This window comes from Euprymna scolopes, chromosome 37 (assembly GCF_053919585.1).
Source record: "Euprymna scolopes isolate OS-2025 chromosome 37, ASM5391958v1, whole genome shotgun sequence".
In the NCBI taxonomy this organism is placed as follows: Eukaryota; Metazoa; Mollusca; class Cephalopoda; order Sepiida; family Sepiolidae; genus Euprymna; species Euprymna scolopes.
In genome coordinates, this window is record NC_136518.1 from 77,574,563 (window position 1) to 77,598,338 (window position 23,776).

Sequence of the window (23,776 nt, forward strand, 5' to 3'; positions counted from 1 at the left end):
GCATTCATTCCGAGATTTCGCAATAGAAGACAATTAATCTCTTTTGGGAAACAATTTATAGACATTTTCTTATTTCTATTTAAATACTTATACACTTTTATAATTCATATATATATATATATATATATATATATATATATATATATATATATATATATATATATATATATATATATATATCGTCGATGCTAGTTTGGCATTTCCTCTCTTTGGGGATCTTCCTCTAGTTGAAACAATATGTAAACTCATTCTGGACTCACATTAATAAATTTCTTACATATTGCTCTGACTACACATTGAGCACTCTATTCCCGTTATTTCACCATTGGTAAATATATATATATATATATATATATATATATATATATATATATATATATATATATATATATATATATATAGTCATCCACATACAGTACTGTTTCGCAGTTCATCAATGCGGCTAGACAGACAACTACCTCAAGCCAGGATTGAAACCCGACCGTTTGTACGACAGTCAAGGCTCCTAACCACTACGCTATCGGCGGCTGCCGTGTGAGTCATGAGTTTAACGATATTTTGACATTGTCCGAAATACCTAAGCTCTATTTGTTTACACAAAGAGCATCGCTTATACGCTAATGGTAATTCGTGTATTACTTCGTGTATCAATCTGCTCAACTCAAGATGAGGAACATTATATATGTGTGTGTGTGTGTGTGTGTGTGTGTGTGTGTGTGTGTGTGTGTGTGTGTGTGTGTGTGTGTGTGTGTGTGTGTGTGTTTTGTTTTTGTTTTTTGTTTTTTTACAATTCCTTGAAGTTGTGTTGGTTTCAACAAGAATTTTCAACAAATGCAAATATTTCCAAAACTCAGAAAAGTAACACCTATACGTGAATGTAGTAATTCAATGTGAAATTCAATAAGTCAGAACATAACAGAAATCCAGAGTTCTTACTCGACGTCGCGACGTCTGCCTGAACTCTCCTGCACTTGTCACATAAATGAGCAGAGAACCAAGGTCATACATGTTACAGACCCCTTCCAGAAAAACTCTTCTTCGAAATCGACAGCACCTTAGGGTAGACCGCTCCAAAATCACATGACAGCCAAAGGTACACTTGAAATTCCTCAGGAGCCTTCCAAAGACTGTTCATCCAATTCAAAGACAAACAGCACACAAAAGCAACAGTCATCTTTTTAAATAAACACCCCGTGGGGTACCAGACACAGACGCCTACAGCAACCTTACAACAGTTCAAACCATCAGGTCTGGGCGTGTCATCAGACCCTCCCCCTTCCCGCCTCTCCAAAAAAAAAGATTTAGAGATGAGACAATTACTAATTGACTTTTTATTTTGTCTCATCATTTCATAAAAAATTTCCTTTTATCTTTTCATATAATCATTGAAAAAAAGAGGGGATGTGATACTATGCAACTATTCCCTCTAATCAACAACGGAAAATAAAAATCGAGGTCATATCACGACTCCTTGACTATATTATGTGTTTTGTTTTTCTTCCTTCTTAACAATGAAAGCATATTTCATTCTCGTTCCCGCCCAAACATTTTTGGCTTTTTATTTATACTTAATTATTTATTAATATTTCTAGTGTTTAGGTATCACCAACATTTTCTTTCTTTTTTTTTTTTTTTTTTTTTAGTTAAATTATCGCTTTAAAATAAGTTAAAACACTAAAAATGTATCCATCTAGGTAGAAACGAACACTTAGAAAAATCGATTATATATATATATATATATATATATATATATATATATATATATATATATATATATTTAAAAAAGTTAATAAGTGAAAAAAGTATTTATTTAATATTATGGCGGTGTAGTTTCTTTTTTTAACTGAATAAACGCTTTAAAATAAGTTAAGACACTAAAAACTTATCCAGCCAGAAAAAAAACAGTAAATAAGTAAAAAAAATTTTTTTTTAATGTTATGGTAGAGGTGTAGTCTCTTTTAAAAACAATATCTCTCTCAAGAACAGCCATAAATTGTTTTCAATCGATATTTATTCAATAATTGCCCTATTTTCCTATTTAGCAAAAATGAAAGTATTTTCTGTGTACGAATCTTCCGTAGACGAATCTTCCGGGCACACCTCAATATATTCAAAAGTTCTGAAAGAATGGCCGAAAATTGTGTGTGTGTGTGTGTGTGTGTGTGTGTGTGTGTGTCTTCAGACTTTTTAGGTGTTCATATATATATTGAAATAAATGTGTTCTGCTGTTGTTTTTATTTTTTTATATGTATTATTCTAACGTGTTACTGTTGCGTTGCAGCCGTTGCACTGTGTTGCAGTGTTGCAGTTTTGCACTGTTGAATCATGTTCAAACATAGTTATCACAAACAAAAAATTACATCAGAACTAAAAATAAAATTTAAAAAAAAATAGTTGTACTATTTTTTGCCTTTGACGAATAATTTCCGAAAACTGTTATACATTTTACTTCGTGAGTCCAAATAAAAAAACTTAGACACAAGGTCACACACTGTGATCCTAGCTTGAAGGTCTACATTAAAAACTTTTAGTTGTAACTTTAGTAATTTTATTTACAGAACTCGATATGGAGACAGGAAGTGATGAAATTCTGTGTGGCGTCTGTCAAATAGGAACGGAAGAAAAATCGGGAAGAAACTCCTACTAAAACGTTATCCCGAACACAATTGCTGTTGGGGGGGGGTATTTTTTAGCAACAATTTCCTTCCAATAATACTTGTTATGTTCAAAAAAGTACAATCGAATGTGGTGAAAAAAATCAGAAAAAAAAAGAAAATGAATAACGGTCGACTTTTATGCAGGGACACGTTTTCCTTTAACACCGCCGGTGTTATTCTCTAGATTTGTTACTGCGTATTCGATATTTAAATTATACATCCGCCTTTTTTATTCGATTGTTTACTCGTAGAAAACTTTATCAAAATGTTAACGATGACAGACAACCCTAAAACACGCATGAAAAAGCAAACAGGAAAAGAAAAAAAGTCCGATTCTAATGACTTGTTCGATTTGTTGATGTTAAGTTTTTGAAAATTATTTCGATTCAGCTTCATTTTAGATTTGTTGTTATTTTAAAAAGAAAAACAAAGAATGCCTTTCTCGGGTAAAGTAGACGATGGTAGCCCAAAGAAGCTAAAACAAAGTCTTTTATCGGCGCCATTGGGTGGAGAATCGTCCAAAGAACAAAAAGGGAAACCTTCTTCCTCAGCGCAATCGTTTTCACGCTCGGAATATCGAACGAACCAGAAACGAAATCGATTGCGACTTCATGATCGGAAATCTGTTGAAAATCACAATGGTTGGGCCGAAGTGGTAAGTCTCTACTTTTCGATACATACACGCGCGCACGCACACACGCACAATAACGTTAGACACAATGTTTGTTTGGGTGCTTGTTGAAATGGAGTCGACAGATCAGTTTTTAAAATATGTCGTTTTAAGCAAAAACAATATTACGTACTTAAACTGTCATGTCGAAAATAGTATTATATCCAAAAAATACGAAAATTCATCGAGTAAAAAGTTATTGGTACTAGTGCACTGCAGTAGTGCACTTATTGATCCGTGCTGAAGTAATAACGTTATTATTTAAAAAGCCATTCTTAACATACGGAGGGGAGGGTGTTTTGTACCTATTCTGTACTTTAATCTTACAATTGAATAAAAAAAACGGTAAATTTATACAAACACCGTGACAGCGAATTAACCCTAACCCTAACCCTAAACCCTAACCCTAAACCCTAACCCTAACCCTAACCCTAACGCTGTCACGGTGTTTGTATAATAATACCAAAAAAACATATCATAAAACTTTAATTAAACTTGGAAATACGATTTTTAAAAATTGTGCGGATCAATAAGTGCATTAGCACCAAGTTATTTATAGCTAAAAGTAATTTTTTACGGAAAATTGGGTAAAATTGCATTTTTCTTAGATGTTATAAAGTAAACAGTGAAGAGTAGTTCACGCATAACTCGTGACGCAAAATTTAGATTACACAGACATTTTTACCATATAGCGATAGACTTTTTTTTTTTACTAAAAACACAATATATTGGTTAAAAAAAAAAATGCGCGCTTGCGCGTACAACAATGGCCACTAGTTATGATTAGGGCTAGGACAACAGCATATTCTTTTCATTGTTTTGACTCTCGAGTGTGTATCCGTTGATATTTTATATCCTTTTATATAGAGTGATGTGGTTTTCGGTTAATTAACTGTGTCTGTGTCGTATATATACTCGATAGTCAAAACAATGAAAAAAATATGCTGTTGTCGTAGCCCTAGTTATAACATAAGGAATTACGTTGCTTAATATCTGGAAAACTATTTGCGGAAAATTTATATTGTTTAGACGTACAACCATTGAGGACAACCTGGCTTCTCTTATTTAAGAAGGATTTAATTATGTTGAGTATTCGTCCAGTGTCCCAGTGATACCATAGGATCTGATTTTCATGAGAAGACCATCGTGCCATACCCTGTTAAAAGCCTTAGATATATCTAGGGTTACCGCCCTCCTCTTACCTGTCTTATCCAGTGTATGGTATATACGTTCAGAGATTACAGTTATCTGTAGTAGAACGGGCTTGCCTAAATCCATATATTGATGGTCAGACAAGTTTAGCAACTGTAAGGTGGTGGACTAGAGCTTGATTAATTATGGACTCAAATATTTTACCAAAAAGAGGGAGGAGGCTAATGGGACGATAATTTAATGGGTCAGTTCTTTTGTCAGAGTTCTTGTAAACTGGTACCACAGAAACAGTTTTCCAGCAGTCAGGAAAGCATGATTCGTTAAGATATTTGTTGAACAGTTTGGAGAGAACTGTGCCAACCTCAGCAGTGCATTTCTTTAATAGTATAGCCAGGATGAGATCAGGTCCACATGTTTTTGAGGCGTCTTGTTTCTTTGTTTGTTTGTTTTTTTGTCATGAACTTGAGAAGAGGTGATTTTCAGGTCATCAGGTGTGGTTTCTATCCGCAAAGGAAACTCAGGGAGGGATTGGTTTACTGGGTCCAAAGTAGATTTTAAGGCAAACTGACGGGTAAGCATGTTAGCTTTCTTGGTTGCCGTGCAAACAATCTCATGATAGTGTGAGAATTGATTGCCTATTATTTACTATACTGTTGTAGATTTTCCAGAAATCACGAGTTCCTAATTTTTGCGCTTCAATAGGTTTCCTGATGGTTTCGGTGTATTCTCTGTTGGCTATCATTACTTCTTTCTTACAATTCCTTGTAGCTTCTATAAACTTTTGTCTGTTTGTACTGGACATGCTGGATAAATCTACGGTATGCATGCTGCCTCTGAGCATCCTATTGCTGCTTTGAACCATTCAGTGGTCTCATTTTCACACTGTTCTGCCGGAAGAGAAAAGATATTTCCCCCATGGGGCATCTCTGATGTGATCTCTAATGGGATCCCAGACAGCCTTATTGTAGTACTTTGTCATTTTAAGCAATGGTTCTTCATATTGGGGTTGAGAGTTTAGAGTGATGTTTATCATTATCACAGCAAGTCTTTTTTGTGTTAGATAATTTTTTACCGAAATCTTTTGTATTTAACAAGAATTTAAATAAAAGAAAACAAAACAGCAAACAAAAAGGAGGTTGTGACTACATGTTTTATTGTGAAATGCAGATATAGAAACAAAAAGTGTTATAATAGTTTTTGACACAAACTTTTAAAACTAATAAAATAAATAAAACCGACTTTTTTGCATGTTAAAATAGTTATTTTGAAATAATAATTAGTTAAAATAGTTATTTTGAAATAATAATTAGTTAAAATAGTTATTTTGAAATAATAATTAGTTAAAATAGTTATTTTGAAATAATAATTAGTTAAAATAGTTATTTTGAAATAATAATTAGTTAAAATAGTTATTTTGAAATAATAATTGGTTAAAATAGTTATTTTGAAATAATAATTAGTTAAAATAGTTATTTTGAAATAATAATTAGTTAAAATAGTTATTTTGAAATAATAATTAGTTAAAATAGTTATTTTGAAATAATAATTAGTTAAAATAGTTATTTTGAAATAATAATTAGTTAAAATAGTTATTTTGAAATAATAATTAGTTAAAATAGTTATTTTGAAATAATAATTAGTTAAAATAGTTATTTTGAAATAATGATTAGTTAAAATAGTTATTTTGAAATAATGATTAGTTAAAATAGTTATTTTGAAATAATGATTAGTTAAAATAGTTATTTTGAAATAATGATTAGTTAAAATAGTTCATTTGAAATAATGATTAGTTAAAATAGTTCTTTTGAAATAATAATTAGTTAAAATAGTTCTTTTGAAATAATAATTAGTTAAAATAGTTATTTGGAAATAATTACACTTAACATTCATTTATTATTTCATTTTATATCATTTTGTCTCGTCTTATTTCTGAAGTTAAAGAAAAGAAAGTTGCACATACTTTTTTTAAATAAATGCTATTCTTAAAAAAATATAAATTAAAAATAATTAAAATAATATTTCTCAAAAATTTATACCAATGAACTGATGTTACATGATAAGGGCTGTCCCCTGTTCATGTAAGTATAAAAATAGAGAGATTAGTTAAAATGGAAATAAGAGAAAGCAGAAATCGAACCCTGGACATAAGTTTTAAAGAACAATAGGTTTAAATGGAATGTCCAGTAAATTGTTAATTCGGATGAAATAAATAATAAATAAACTATTCAATTGTTAAAAGAATGTGGATAATAAAATATTGGTTAAATAAATTAGATATGTAGGTTAAATTCCTTTGTGGAAACAACACAAGAAAAATAGGTTATTGGGAAATCAATGTCGAAAACGTGCAAAGTCGCGCATGTTGAGACACGTGAATTTTGCTCACGTGGCCGGGATGCATGGAGTTCTCAAGATAGTAGGTGGGAGTTAGTTGGTCGAGAGAGTCAGAGACAGTCAGAGAGACAGTCAGGGGAGACAGAGACAGGCGGACGTCTGAAGCGAGACGTCACTTCAGAAACTAAGATGTGAAACTTTGAGTTCTTAATGAGGAAATCCCGACCGGTCGTAAATAAATTCATCATGTGTTTTGGATAAAGCTCATCTTTGTGTTTGTGATTTCTACAAAAAGGTAAATTGTATTGTTATAATATGTCTGTGTTATAAAATGTCATTACATACACATCTCTCTCTAAGATACAACATCATATGTAATAAGACAAGAACTCTCACTAAGACTCATATCTTACTAATAAGAACTCACGTAACATACGCGCACAAGTGGTATCGTCTAATAATAATAATAATAACTATATAACACTAATCTCGTAATTAATCCATTTTATAAAAATATGAAGTTACAACTCCATTTTCTTTTGCTGTTTTGTTTTCTTTTAGTCAAATATACATTATCCGCAAACGATTTCGGTAAAAAAAAATTGCCTGATAAAGAGAAGACACAAAAAAATTGTGTTTATTGTTGTGTTAAAAACTATTAAAACTAATAATACCAACTTTTTTTTTTTTTTTTAGGTCGATGATTAGGAAAATGATAAAATTATGAAAAAAAAAACTAAATTCATATTCCAAATAGAACAACGTTTCCTAATATACTGCTCAGATGTGTGTGATGTCTCGGACTCACTTAGAGCTTAATGGTGGGAATTAGGGGTGCTTTATTTACCAATGTAGAGTCCTGCACCATATTATATCCGGTTTATCTCCGTAAGGGATATCTTATATGAACAAGTCTCTGGATATCAAAAATCATCCTTCTTATAAACTTTAGTTTATTGTACTTGTGGTATCCTGGATAATTTTCCGACCCCCATCTTATGAACCTCTTCAATGTTCTTACATTTTTCTTCCATTGCCAAATGCTTACCATACATGACCGACAATCCCTGCTCTACTGATCTACAAGCACTGGCATCAATGCATCTGTCGATAGAGAAACAGAAGTACCAAGTCCAGTGTGCTGGGGGATCAAGACAAACAGAGAAGCAATTCCCAAAAAGTTGATCAGGGTTTCTAATTAGATCTATGCTGACTTAGCAGAGGGAAAGTCAGTCCTGATTAACTGCTAGCTGTGTTTTTGAGTGATGCATTCCTCAATGATGCTACTTTGTATTGTGTTTTCCAGTTGATTTGGTACTGCTACTTTTGTTGTTATACATTCTAATTAGGCTTCTTGAATACATTAACAATATTGTGTCACTAAGTTGATATCATCCTAATATTAACTAATTTGCATATTACTTTGCAAATGAACATCTCACTATTCATTTTCTAATTCAATGAGTATTTTCATTTTTTTTATCGCACAGTTTTCATTTTGAGTGTAAAAATAAAAAGTTTTAAAATGTAATTTTATCATTGTTGTTTGTTTTGAATAAGTCACTTAATATTTTTTCTTGATTTTTTTTTTTTTTTTTTTTTTTTTTTTTTTTTTTTGTTATTAATTCCAGGGCGGTTACATGAATGCAAAACGTCAGAAACATTTAGATCAGTTCAAGTTGAATATCAACAGAGAAATTCTCAACGCTGGTCAAAGTACAAACATCTTTCAAGGTGTTTCGATTTACGTGGACGGCTATACAAGTAAGACTGACTTTCGGAATTATTATTATGTCACTATTTTTAAACTACCTGCCGCTAACATGCTTTTATTCTTCCGAGTGAATGCCGTTTAATTGTTATGAACTTCCATTTCTTGTAAGAAATAATTTTACCAAAAATTCTTTGAAAGTTTTGGCTTTGGTTTCAATTATCGGTGAAGGAACTCAAGTTGTATATATATATATATATATATATATATATATATATATATAATTTTTTTTTTTTTTTTTTCATAAGTTTTGGTTTTGATTTCAATTCAAGCTGATGCACTCCAAGTCATATGGATATATTTTTTATTTTGGAAATCACAACTTTTACGACTGGGCTACACTGGGTATCCCTGCTAGCTTAGATAAACACATTTGCAGTTTTGACAAAAGAGCTACAATAATATTGGGGCATCCCCATTTATGCTGAACATCCACAAAATGCCAGCATCAATATATTACATATGAAAGAGTTCACTGTGGAATTTCCACAGGTCACGCTAGTTAATTGATTATTATTATTAGTAATTAAATAAAAAATTCAATAAGATAAAATAAAATACACTTTTTAAAAATACTATTGTTACAGAATTAAATCTGTCAGAATGCATTTTAGTTTTTTCATAAACAAGTCAGACACATATTTTTTTATTATTTTTAATAGTTAAAAAAAAGAATTAATTACTTTGTAACTTTTGCAAAATGTGTAAGTCATTTAAACCGGTATTAAAATTCTTAGCAAATTGTAAGAAATTGAAATACTTGAAAGCAATTTACATTCAATCATTTTATAAATAGAGATTAAAACATTACCTTAACAACAGTCTTTATAGTTTTATATCAATTTGGTTCAATTAATAATTTAATAACGAAATGATGATTAAATTTAACTTTCAAAATCCATTGAAAAAATAATTTGATAGGAAAAATGGGATACTTTACATAAAATATCAAAAGTGCAAATCTGAAAAGGTTTGAATTTTTACTGATGCAATTCTCTATCTATATAAGAGCCAAGTACGTCCAAAGATGGAATACTGCTGCCACATCTGGGCAGGAGCTGCTAAAAACAGCCTATCCTGCCTTGACAGAGTACAAAATAGACTTCGTGGCTTGGTGGGGATGCCCTTTTCTCTTCCCTGCAACCTCTTTCCAACAGAAGAGACGTAGCGAGCCTGTCTTTGTTCTATCGTTATTTCCATGGCAAGTGCTCATCTGAGCTCCATTCTCTAGTCCTCCCTCGCCAATCTTTTTCAAAAGAACACCCGACTAGCTGAAACCACCGTCAATAATTTTCCCCACTCCTTATCTGTGCCTAAATCAAAACGTAGATTCCATGAACAAAGCTTCTTTCTTAGAACTGCATGCCTGTGGAACTCTGTTCCGCTTGCCTGTTTCCTTCCCGACCTCAACCTGGATGTCTTCAAGTCCAACACAAACAAAATCCTGATGAACCGCCCCCCCCCCTAAGTAATGACACCTTATCAATTCTCCAATACTATTGCTACACTATCCCATTGAGTACTGTACACACAATAACCCTTATCCCCGAGTGGCCATTGGGCCTTGATAAGTGGTGAACTCCATATTGTGCAACCTAAAACACCTGAAACTTTTTAATCGCTAAAAATTGTAACAATTTGATTTTCTTAATTTAGAAAATAAATAAATACTTGATCAATTTGAGGAATATTTATTAATTGATGCTTAATATATTTTGTTAAAATTTCACAATAATCAGAGGTTAATTAGTTTAGGAGTGAACTTGTATATACAAATATATACAGGCTAGCAGGCTGCCCGGCATTGCTCGGTCATAAAATACACTTAAATATGATATTTTCATTAATGCAGATTTCGTATTTATTATTTCATGCAGTGACAAGTACGTACATTATAAAGATTTTTTTCAGATTTTTATAGTAAAAAAGATTACTAGTGGAAGACTTGCACCACAACTTCCTATCCATTTTTCCACTGACAAACATAAAGTTCTTTTCTTTGAGATTAAATGTAACTGCTTAAATAACTGAAGTAGAAGTTTGTTTTTATTTGTAGTTAGCTCCCTTTGTTTCTAACTCCTCCAAACAAGGGGAGCTAACTACAAATAGAATTATGATTATCAGGAAGATTTTTCATGCTTTTGTGAATTTGCGAAACAATAAGATAATAGTAGTTCCAATTTGGAGAACCCTAGTTTAAGAAATATTTTTTTGTTGTTTTAGAACCGAGCAGTGATGAGCTCAGACGTCTGATGATGTTGCACGGAGGTCATTACGAGGTGTACCTGTCGAAAGAAAAGGTTACCCACATCATAGCCACAAATCTACCCGATAGTAAAATCATCTCGCTTCGTAATTACAAAGTAGTTCACCCGGACTGGATTCTTAAAAGGTAAAACAAATGTTTTATTTATTGGATTTAATATAAATTAAACCATTTAATTATTATTACTACGGATCATAGGCAGGATCATTGGTTTTGCTGTAAGAAGAACTAGTTATGATTCTTTAAGGATCGTCTGTCTGACTGAATCATCATTGATTTAATAATGGTTAACTCAAAACATTATCTCAAATACATTATTAGGGCAAAGAGAAAGAGAGAAATAGACCAACTATTATTTGTCTTTTAAGCATTACATTTTAACTAGTGATGGGACAGTTCCAACATTATTACACATCTTGTATTAAGTCATCGATTCTGATACAATTACAGATTTTTTTTTTTTTTTTTTTTTTTTTTTTTAATTTCAAAATATTTACGGATAGTCTTGTTATTGTTTATTTATTTTTTCAAAGTACCATTCAAAGTTAAATTGGAATCTAAAAGTTTTGGGTTTTTTTTTCTTAATTTTCTTTTTTTTTTTTTTTTTGCATTTTTACTTCAAACAAGGCACAGTGTCACTTTGATGTAGAGGGCTACTATCTGGGACATAATTTGCAAGGATACTATATAGGAAGTTGAGCAGCAAAATGTCTGTTTACATTACACTTGAACTTCTGCATGTCAGTACAGTCAGAAAAAAAGGAACCCGGAAGGGAATTCCAAAACCTAATGATCTTAGAGAAGAAACTAGCAGAGTAGAAGGCTTTCAGGCGCCTGGGGAGCTCTATTGTGTGGGGTGGAATTTTGCTGCTTGTCGGGGGTATTAACGTCAAGGGGGTACAAGGGCTTGTAGTTCATTGGTGCATCTACTGTTAAAATACTTGTAAAACAGGTGGAGGGTTGCAACATTTTGTCTATGGGACAGAAGTTGAAGCCTAGCTGACAGTGCAGAACCTATTTGGTTGGCGACTCTCTTTTGAACCCTGTCAAAGAGTGAGAGACTAGTGGCAACAATACTCTATACATGGGCGAATGGTGGTCTTGTAAAGGTACATGATATTCTCAAGCGTAAGTAACTTTCTAACACAGTAGAGAGAGCCTACTTTCTTTGCAGCAGCCTTGACAATGCCCTCAGAGTATCTGTTCCAACTCATGTTCCCTTAATTAATTCTTATCGATAAAAGATTTTAATGAAATTCGACCATTTTTTAACATGATGTCATTTTATTTCCGGCAGTATTGAATCCGGACGTTTGCTTTCCTACGCATCCTTTCAACTCTTCACGTCGCAGTCGAAATTTCAAAAAAGCATCGTCCAATTTTCAGCTACGAATAAAAATTCGGATTCATTACGCAACATCCACAAATTGGAAACAAATTCTTCGCTTACTTTTCAAACCGAGCAAAAAAATTTGCAAACACTGAATCCTATTTCCCCTCAAAGTTCGGAAATTGACGTAAGTTTGCTAAATCCTTCTTTTACTTTGTTCAATATTTGTATGTATTTTACTCCATATTTAAACAACATCCACTCTGTAATAAAGAGCTATGTGAATTTATTTGAATATATATATATATATATATATATATATATATATATATATATATATGTGCCTGTTTCACAGCCATCTTTTGAAATTCTCTTCTTTTCTCTAGCATTTCATTTGTTTTGTATTTTACTGGATGATGATTCTATGAAGAACCAAAAACGTCTGTGATACATATGTAACATTAATTTGTTTGATTTTTTTATACAAAACAATAATTAGAAAAATGAAAAATAAAATAAAGGTATAATTCTGTTATTTTTCACAATGTTTACTCAAATGAAAAAATGCTGCTTAATTACAGACACACATGGTTAATTGGGGATAGGAAAATTATGTTCTCAATTTCTTTACTAACTCAGTGTTTGAGAGATAAAGAACTTTAATGGAACATTCGAATATCTATGTATCTCATATAGACTTCAAGTGTTAGCCCAAGGTTGTGGGCCCCTTGATTTCTGAGAACTTCGACTGAAGTAAAATTTTTAAAAAAAAGAGAGAAACCATATATACTAGTGTTGGGATGGAAAAACTTTTGCAGGAATCAGAATCAGAAAAGTTTGTACCTATTTTCCGATGCCAAAAATGATTCTTTTAATTATTTTTTTTTTATTTTACTTTGTTTTAAAAAAGACTTCCACTGCTTTTGGGTCCTGGATATGACCTTAAACTATATCTGATAATGGGGCCCCAGCTTGCAGGCTTTGGGAAGTGTGGAGCCACCCCTTAATTGCTATTGCTCCCAGGTCCACTCTGTTAGGGACCCAACTTTGGGTTAAACAGAAACGGACTTAAAAAAATATATATAATATTCTATCGTTATTCAGTAGCTTTGATCAATATAGTAACTTGCATAAGTTTTTCTAATGCTGAGAAACTGAACGTAATGACCAACCAAACATATGCAAGCAAAAACTCAAATTTGGAAATATTTACAAAAATCTATAAAAACAGATTTAAGGAACTGATAATGAAATCATATAAAAAGGTCCACACTGCTATACAAACCTATGAGGCCCTGTCGGTGGGGCATTAGAATATGCTGACTGTGCCCCTATGGAGGGGTAAGACCCCCCCCCCCTCAATGAGGCTACCTGTTGGCCATGGGTGTTGACCCATATACTCAATCCTGGTGGCTGAGCAGCTCATGATCCGGTAACTAAAGAGATCATATGACTTGCAACACTTTACTTTGGCCCTTACTGAGCTAGACAGGCGGTTAGAGAGGCCTGATCCGACCAACTGGCTGGTCATATTAGTCCTTTCTCAGATATACAAAATCTGAATCAGGACAATGGCTATAGGGTCAATCTTGCTGAGGAAGGATTCATACCCTTTTCTGTCCCCAGGTGAGTAATTATTTTGGGAATGAAAGCCCAGGGATAGACCCTAAAATTATCAGTAGGGCTGTGACAGCAGCATATTCTTTTCATTGTTTTAACTCTTGAGTATATATCCATTAATATCTTATATGTTTTTATATAGACGGATGTAGTTCTCGGTTGATTAAGTGTGTCTGTGTCGGATATATACCCAAGAGTCAAAAGAATGAAAAGAATATTCTGTTGTCACAGCCCTAATTATCAGTTATCAGCATGAGTATATTGGCTATGTAGCCCTGATGTTGCTAGGTGAATGGGTTTTCCTCTACGTGCTCCCCCTCATGGGGCTTCGAGGTGGGTGGGGAGTGTAGTCAATGAAATACAAAAAATTTACGTATGGCACTTAACAACAAATCCCAAGCCATTGCAAATAAAGTCATAAATTACAGTAAAAGACCATATTCAGAATCTGATATGTATACAGACACAGACAGCAAAATGGAGGAAATAACCACTAACTATCCAGCATTTATAGTTCTTGAGTCTGTGGATGAGAAACCCATCACTAAACTCTCACCCTTCATAATAGAAAAATATCTCACAGCAAACGTGGTTCCAACATCAATCAAAACAACTCATAAGAATACCTTGATATTAGAAGTTAAAAAGAAAAAGTATGCAGAAATATTGTTAAAAACCACCACGCTACACAACATAAAATTAAAAATGTATCCATATAAATCTCTTAACACATCAAAGGAATTGGTGAAAAGCTCAGAACTGGATAATTGTACAATGGATGAAATCAAACAAAACTTTGAAAAACAGTTTGTAACAGAAGTAAAAAGAGTCTGTAAATAAAAACGATCAAGAAATAAAAACTAACATAAATTCATCCTTGCATTTAACTCTCCCAAACCTCCACCCAAAATTAAGATCAGGTATATAATAACTAAAGTAGAAATCTATATCCCTAATCCACTTAGATGTTACAATTGCTAGAAGTTTGGGCACCATGAGAACTAGTGGAACAGAAAGAAAATATGTAAAAATTGTGGAATGGATAGGGATTTGACCACCAGGGATTCACCTGCCAACAACTGAAATGCGTAAACTGCCAAAGCAAACATTAAACTGACTCAAGATTCTGTGAAGCATGGAAGAAAGAAAAAGAGAGACCAAAAATTAAACACACCCAGAACATCTCCTTCCCAGAAGCCCTTACTCTAGAGTAACTCAACCACTGAAAACTACTTCAATTTTGAATGTCAAAAATGTGATCTTCTCATAAGAAAACTGGCAAATATGAATTCAAATGAACTCCTAACCTTCATAAAAGAACTACAGACCTCTACTCTACAGTCTAAATAATCCCCACCCCAAAACCCTAACAACACAAAAAAAAAATACACAAGGCCAACAATTAACACCATCACAAGACTCACAGCAAGGAAAATCAACACAAAATACCCAAATCCCTCCGAAATCAAGATCAACAAGATCTCAAAAAAAAAAAAAAACAATCTCGCTGTACAGAAATCACACAAACATACAAATAAAAATCCCAGTATACAGTCCTCACCCAAATCTAAACATCATTACAAACCACATCAACAATCCAAATCCAAATAAACAAGAAACAAAAACTACAAACGTAACACCTGAATTAAGCAACAGGTATAGCATACTAGAAAAAATGGAATTGGAAGAAATTCCTTTAAACACCACAAACAAAACTCAGAGAAGAGAAAATTCTCAAAAACACAAGACCTGACACTAAACCATTGCTCACATGGTAATAGGAAAAACAAAACATAATACATTAGCACTGCAGAGGTATAAAACCTAACTCCGAAGAAATAAAATGCATATTGACAAACTATAACCCCCTGACATAATATGCTTGCACGAAACATATAAAACAAAACCTCACAGAAATTAGTTTGACAGCAATAACATTAAGCAAATTATTACTGACCTCAACTTTCTTCTGATAATCTAATCACTTTCAGATTGTACAAACTATATACACGTATAAACCATATCTGGCATAAAATGACCCACTGTGGTTGATTTGCTGTAAAATCAAACTGCTCCTCCTCATTGCTGGTAGTAATAATGAAATAATCAATATTTATTGATCTTAAACTACCAGTAAAACTAAAATCGTAAGATCATCCGCCACAAGTGTGCTTTTACGTTTGAGAAAATATCTGCATATTTAACATGTATTTTTATGGTAATCATGAAAAATAACAACTTTATAGGGAAATATTTAGAGATTTATAAAAAATCAGAATCCGTAATTCTATCGGAATCGTGAATTTAGTACAGAATCGGGACAAATATTGGAATCGGCTCATCACAAATAATATATATATAAATGTTACATAAAATTTAGCCAGTAACAAAAAATTGCTACATGAATCCATTTCAAGTATTTAAGAAATAAAGAAAGCTAAGAAAGCCTTCGACTTCAATCCTACCTTAGTATTGTAGGGGGAAAAGAAATTTAAGAGAAATTAAATTCCTCTGCCCCAAACAAAATAATAATAAAAAAAAGAAATAAAACACAATGACACCTTCTTCTCATTTAAAATATGCCGCATTTATTTTTCAACAAAATAACAAGATGAACAAGCAAAGTCTGATCGGTAAGAGTTCTTGTGAAATCATTGAGGTTAGATTATTCAAATAAGGTGAAAAATCCTTTGAGGAATTACTAAGATTAAAAGATCATGTTTGATGAAAGTCCTTCCTTAAAATAATAAGATTGGAAGGTGAAAGTCTTTTGTGAAAATAATGTCCTTATTTCAAGGTTTGTGTTTTAACTGGTGAAGTTTGTCTGATTCAAAAGTCCCATGAGGAAAGTAGTCTGTTGTTAGTAATTCTTATAGAAAATGTACGGAATGGGTGCGTGTTTGCATAAGTGTGTTTTTTGGGGGGGATGCCCGCATAGTGTGTGTAATTATGGTTTCGACAGATTTGATCACGATGATGAGATGAAAACAAGAGACATGTTCTCGTGTCAAGTCAGGTTGGAGAGAAAAGAGAGAGAGAAAGAATGTTTGTTGCGTTTAAATACTTTTTGAATCGGATTCCAGCACAAGATTTCTGCTGCTGATATTTGATTTGGGAAAGCGTTAAAAAACAATCTTCTAAAATTTCTCATTGGTCGATATTGTCATGTGGTATTGTCTTCGCCTACGTCCGCCAGAAATATGTCCATTTTGCTTTTGTTGTTGTGAGAAAAGCGCGTGGGCGTATTTGAAATTATGTCGTTGCTAGAAGAATTATTTTTTGTGCAAATGCACGGGAAATTAAAATCACTGAACGTTCGTTTATTTGCGCGTGAGCGTGTGTGTGTGTGTGTGTGTGAGCACAGTATAAAAAGAAATTCTCCTCCTCTGACTGAAAATAGAATGAATACTATATTTTAATCCTAGCCTGGGAGTTGAACTGGTTCGTAGAGCGGTTTTTTGTCTAATAAATTTGAAATTTCGTATTAAAAAGAAAAAGAGAATTTCAGGGGAGCTAACTCGTTGTTTTGAGAATGCAAAGAGAGGTAACTCGATTTTTTTTTTTTTTTTTTTTTCACTTAACGTCACTTTTTTTGTTTGTTTGTTTGTTTGTTTAGATGTGTTCTGACCTCACTTTCCAGTTCTTACGAGTCAACTGTCTCCAAATGCCACTCGATACAGTCTTGTCTAATCATTTGTTTCTAAGCTTTACGGAGCCTGCTAATCTTCCCGCATGTACTTGTGTAATTAAAATATCTAGGATATAAGCCTTATGAAATCAAACGTTGCTAAACTCAGCTTTATTATTATTACTACTACTACTACTATTACTACTAGTACTACTAAAAAAGTAATAATAATAATAACAGAAGATATATAGTTTGCATTGAAGTATTTTGAATGCACATATAAGATAGGTAATTTAGTGTTTAAATAATACATGAGGGGAGATAACTCAATGTTTGAAAATACACTTCGACGTACAATAGTACGAAATTACAAACAAAAAAAGCTACCTGCAATCTGGTGGCTGCTAATCTCGCAGTAATTATTATTTTTGAATGTATCATTTACATTACATATCTTTAATATAAATTTATGTTAACTTTAAAAAAAACTAATGGTTTCCCTTTACATTATCTCCCTTGAGATTAAAGTAACATTTTTTATTAGCTTTGATTATGTTTATTTTTTTATTAAATTAATTACATTACTGTTGTGTGTGTGTGTGTGTGTGTGTGTGTGTGTGTGTGTGTGTGTGTGTGTGTGTGTGTGTGTGTGTGTGTGTGTGTGAATATAAAATCATGTATCTACATAAATCTTATGTATTTGTTTCAACAGTGTTCAATACGTAAGTAGAGCTAATTTTGACGAATTGATTGTTGCTATTTCTTCTGATAAGTTAAGGGCAAAATAGATTCACTAATTGATATAATAATTAAGAGATTGATTTTGCACTATGACACAGATACTGTCAAGAATTGTGAATATTAACTGAATTAAAAGAATAAATAATAAAATGGTCAACATCATGAAGTTTGGAATATAGTTTTTTGTCATTTATTCACTATATATATATATATATATATATATATATATATATATATATATATATATATGTATATATATATGTATGTATATTATAAGCTATATTTCCTATTTGGTTTTATCGAGCTTTTACATCTGGCTGAGATAATTTTATAAATATTAATTCTTTAATATTTATAATATACTTTAATTTTACCATCTTGGATCATTTTGGTAAATTTAATTGTAATTTTTATTTTATATATATATATATATATATATATATATATATGTATATGTAAGAGAGTGGGGGTATCATTGTAGTTTCCTAGATGTAAATCCACTGGAACTCTGGTGTTTATCAAAAAGTGCTCAAGCAGAGCGTGATTATTGTATGTTTACTCGTACAATTATTATTGGCTACCCATGTGCATACATGTTTCTGCAGCAACTCCTTTAGAGAGAATCAGCAGAGGACATAGTATAAAAGAAGAACTATTTAAAATCGGGTTTCATTGCATAAGATCCGGCCTGAAAATGCTGCTTCTCTAAAGGAGTTGCAGCAGAAACATGCATGCACATATGTAGCCAATAATGTTTGTATGAATAAATATAAACATACTGTATATATAATCAAGGGGCCTCCTTCTTTAGGCTTACACTTGATCTCTGTATGAGATACGCCAATATTCGAATATTCCATTAAAGTTCTTTACCTCTCAAACACTGAGTTAGGAAAGAAGTTGAGAACATAATTTCCCTCTCTCCAATTATTGACCATTTAAATATGTCATAGTATATCTTTCTTGTGATTGTTTGGTCTTACCGGATTCCAGGACAAGAATTCATCTGGTCTGGTGGAGTATCTAGCTTCGTGCTGTTACTTTAGGTAACATCACTTGAAGAAAATCTACACTGAGGAAATGCTGTATATATAATCAAGAGGCTTCCTTTCTTATGCTAACATTTGATCTCTATATGAAATACGTAGATATTCAAATATTCCATTAAAGTTCTTATTTACGTCTCAAACACCGAGCTAGTAAAAAAGTTTAGAGCATAATTTTCTTTTCCCCAATTGACCATTTTAATACGTTGTAGTATATCTTTTTCTTTTTAGTTTATTAGTCTTACTGAATTCCAGGACAAGAATTTGTCTGGTGGAGTATCCAGCTTTGTGCTGTTACTTGAAGTAACATCACTTGGAGAAGGTGCTTCATTCCTTGTAAAAGCCAGTGTTGGCTAGTATTACCAAGGATATCTTATTTGAGTCGTGAATACTATGGTTTTTTGAATATTTGAGATGAGAATAATAGTCCGAAATAAAAATAAATCAATATATAATGCTCATCTCAAAAATGAATTCCAATTAAGGAATAATATATATATATATATATATATATACTAATCGGTACGGACCCGACTATAGAAGATCAGATAAATAAACGTGGATTTATAAGATCAAAGAATCCAACCTTGATCGCCCTTCGGGGCCCGTGGCGCAGTTGATAGAGACGTTGAATCTCTACAGTTCCAGATGAACATTGTCTGAAGATAGCGGTTTCAATCCCACCCAAAGCGTGCCAGAGGTTAATTGGCCAAAAATGTGGTGAGACGACAACAACTACGGATGGCAGTGATGGCTGAGAATGCAGTTAGGAGATTCGAAGTTCCTATCCGTCGCGGTTACCACCTGACGAAGACCAGAGGAATAGTTGGCCGAAACGTTGTGAATAAAAAAAAACAATAAAAGATCAAAAAACAACAACTAATAAAGATGAGAATAATAGTCCGTAATAAAAATAAATCAATATATATAATGCTCATCTCAAAAATGAATTCCAATTAAGGAATAATATATATAAGATGGCTCTATGCATGCACAAATGACATCGGAACATGAATTATTTTAAATATTAAAAAAAAAACGACTTAATTTTGTCAACATCCTCTTAGCTCTCAGTTCATCAGAGTGTGGTGTCATTATCTAAAGGTTGTGAGTTCGAATCGTGGTGTGAGATGTGGGTTTTTTTTTCGATTTTTAAAGGTTTAATATTGAAATAGAGTTATTTAAGTTATTTTTCACGTCCTATGTTTTTTTTTTTTTTTTTTTTTTTTTCATTTTTCAGATTTTTTTAAAGAAGTTTTAACATTCGTTTTTCTGGGTTTTTTTCCATCACATTCGCGTTTTCTTTTTTTTGTTTTTGTTTTTCCGATTAAAAAAAATTTTAACATCGTTCTTTTCTCTTGCATTAGTTTTTTTTTTTGGTTTTTTTATTCGATTTTTTTAAGTTTTAACCTTTTTTTATAATATTTAAACAGGTTGATTACTTTGTTTATTCTTTTGTTTTGATTTAAACCCCCCCCCCCCGCCTGAGCACATACACCTCTAAACACCCAGGCAACGCCGAGTACCCCCGCTAGTATAAATGAACTTTTGATCTACAAACTTGAAATTTGGTATATAGAGTATTCAAACATGTGGAAAACTTTTTAATCGGTTTTCATCCGAAAAAAAAGGACTTCTAAGGCTCAAAATTTTTTAAAATGCTACTTGGGAATCATCAGATTTTTTTCTGTTTGTCAACTGTTTCACGAATGCATATGCGTGCCCGTGAAACATGACAGCTTCTTTATGTTAATAAAAAAACAAATAAGTGTGTTTGAAAACACTTGTTGGAGATCATGTCAAGCTGGTCTAATGGTTATCGTACTTGATTCACTGTCTTTTTGGTTTTGGTTTCTATCTCAGCTCGAGTATTTTTTTTTTTTACTTACAAGAAGTGAACTGTTTAAAAAACACATAATACTCATCTGTACATGTGTCAGTTTCGGTATGAATTAAGATATAATATTTATGCATATTTTATAACCGGGCAATGTAGGGTGACCTGCTAGTATATATATATATATATATATATATATATATATATATATATATATATATATATATATATTTGGTCCATTTAATTTCAACAGTGTCTTTTTTCTTTCTTTTTTTTTTTGTAGACTTCTGAGAATACTACCGATGATCTTCTTGAAAGTCCTCGGAGTTGTCATTCAGAGGATCTTTTTCTGTCAAGCTTTGAAGAATCATCCCAAGAATCTAAGACATCCAAGAAAAGTCAGGAGACTAACGCTGCTACTGATTCACCAAAATGTGATGTTTCTCTTTCACCCAAGCAATTCAATTATTTAAACAGCAAGAACAACTCGGCTCCCTATTCAAATTTTCACCCGATTGCAGAGAAATCATTGTTACAGGACAATGAAGACGTATGGTCATCCCCATCAGAAGTGAAGCTTAAAGAGCCCTTGTCAACATTAAATGTTTGTGAGAAAAGCTCTCTGTTCGATAATTGTTCAGCTAATCAGCATCAAGCATTGCCTCTTGAAATGACCAATGAGAAATCAACACAGGAGAAAAAAGTTAAAGCTACAAACGATACAAATAAAACAACAATGAAAAATTTGACTATGAACCAAAAGCCAAATCTTTCAACTTCTTTCTCAAGCAACCCCGTCTCCTTTACACAAATAACGTCAGGTAAGTCTCATTTTATTATATATTAGCAGTGCTACCCAGCTTTCCCCTGGAGGGGGGGGGCTTATAAAAACTCTAAATAGAAGCTAAGAAGTTAAAGTACTTTGCTTAAAGTATTGTTTAATGCATATGCATGTTTTAAAGTCAAACAAACGCTTGACAAAATGTCTCAAAATATAGCATCACCAATATGCCACCTGAGCACCTAATGCCAGTAAAAACATATCATTCAACCACAGTAGTGGTTGAATATATGCTTAAGTCCGAAATTGAATGAATCGAGACACATTCAAACCCCCACCACTAATTCCGTTCGCAATCAAATTTCAAACAGGTTATATAGTTGGATAGAACACCTCATTAGCTACATTTTGAAAAAAAAATTTCGAAAATTGGTTCAGTAGAAAAAAAGTTACAACAAAATATGTGGGTTCACAAACAGGAGAGTAAGTACATAAGTGACTAACGCTTTTTTTTATTTTGCATAACTTTTTTTTGTATATAAATATTTTTTACTGCGATTTTGCCAATATGACATGTTAGCGTAACGGTTAGAGTACCGGGGGTTGGTGGAAAGATTTTAGGTTCAATCCCGTGTATCGTTTTTTTTAATTAAAAAACCAAACTTTTTTTTAATAACTAATTTTTTTTTAACTCTCCTTATGATTTTATAGCAAAAAATGGTGAATTTATCGATTAAAAATATTAGTGAATTATGATATACATATTCTTTGAATGAACTCAAATTTTTCGTTATCATATTTGATGAAAAATGTAGTCCATTTTGGCAATGCGTCTGACCAATGATGCTTTTGAACCCGCGACCAGCACTGCAATGTCATCAGCATCAGCCTGGGCATAAATATTCCTATTTTTAAACTCCTTTAAAAGAGGATTCAGCATACAGTTCGATAGTAAAGGTGATAAAATCCCACTTTGGGGGTTTCATTTAACTACTTCCCTTTCAACAGTTGCCCTCAGTAGTTCTACTTGAACTGTTCTGTCCCTCACCATATACTCAATCCATCAGATGAGTACTGGTGGCACATTGAGTTCTCATAGCGACTTGAACATACTACTGAAGGGTATGTTGTCAAAAGCTCCAACGATATCTAAAAAGACACCGAGTGCCATCTTCTTTTTTGTTAGTTTACACACTATACAGATCACGAATTCATGAACCACAGTCTCGGTAGAGACCCTGGCTCGGAACTACTGTGATTGAATGATAAATATTGCATAAATGTGTGTTTGAGAGCTAATTATGTAGGACAATCATTAATAAATATTATAAATTCATATATTAATACAATAGCAATGCCTGGATAAAATTTGAATATTGATAAATATTTTATTTATTATTTGCATATGTTGTTGTTTATTGTTGAGTTAGAAAGAATTAAATGATCCTAATTATGATATAATAAAATTATTAATTTTTATGTAAATTATAAAATTATTAATTCCATCTACTAACTAACTAACGAATTAATTTTATTCAAACAATTTTCACTATATAAATATATGCAAATAATAGGGGGGAAATAAGTTCAATCCAGCGACTGACACCCTTTCTAACTCAACAATAAACAACAACATATGCAAATAATAAATAAAATATTTATCAATATTCAACTTTTATTTTTAGCTGCAATATTTTAAGTCTAAAAAAATTCTTATTTTTTACTTTACTAGAATATCTTGTTCTTTACTTTTCCAGGTTGAATTTCTTGTCCTTTACTTTTCCAGGTTTAATAAAATCTTAAGAATATTACTTTTCATGCGCGCATTTTTCCATATAATATATATATGTATGTGTGATGTGTGTGTGTGTATGTATGTATGTATGTATGTATGTATGTGTGATGTGTATGTATGTGTGATGTGTATATATGTATGTGTGATG

At 32.2% G+C, this 23,776-nt stretch overlaps 1 protein-coding gene across 1 annotated transcript in view; it reads left to right on the forward strand.

Annotated features, from left to right (window-relative positions):
* Positions 1–2,823: 2,823 nt before the first annotated feature.
* LOC145261229 (translesion synthesis protein REV1-like) overlaps positions 2,824–23,776 on the forward strand; it is a 113,413-nt gene continuing 92,460 nt past the window's right edge. The window contains exons 1-5 of the mRNA XM_080119598.1: positions 2,824–3,312; positions 8,445–8,577; positions 10,808–10,976; positions 12,148–12,367; positions 21,336–21,873. Coding sequence (XP_079975724.1) covers positions 3,091–3,312; positions 8,445–8,577; positions 10,808–10,976; positions 12,148–12,367; positions 21,336–21,873 — 1,282 coding nt within the window. The 5' untranslated portion in view covers positions 2,824–3,090. The remainder of the gene's footprint in view (positions 3,313–8,444; positions 8,578–10,807; positions 10,977–12,147; positions 12,368–21,335; positions 21,874–23,776) is intronic.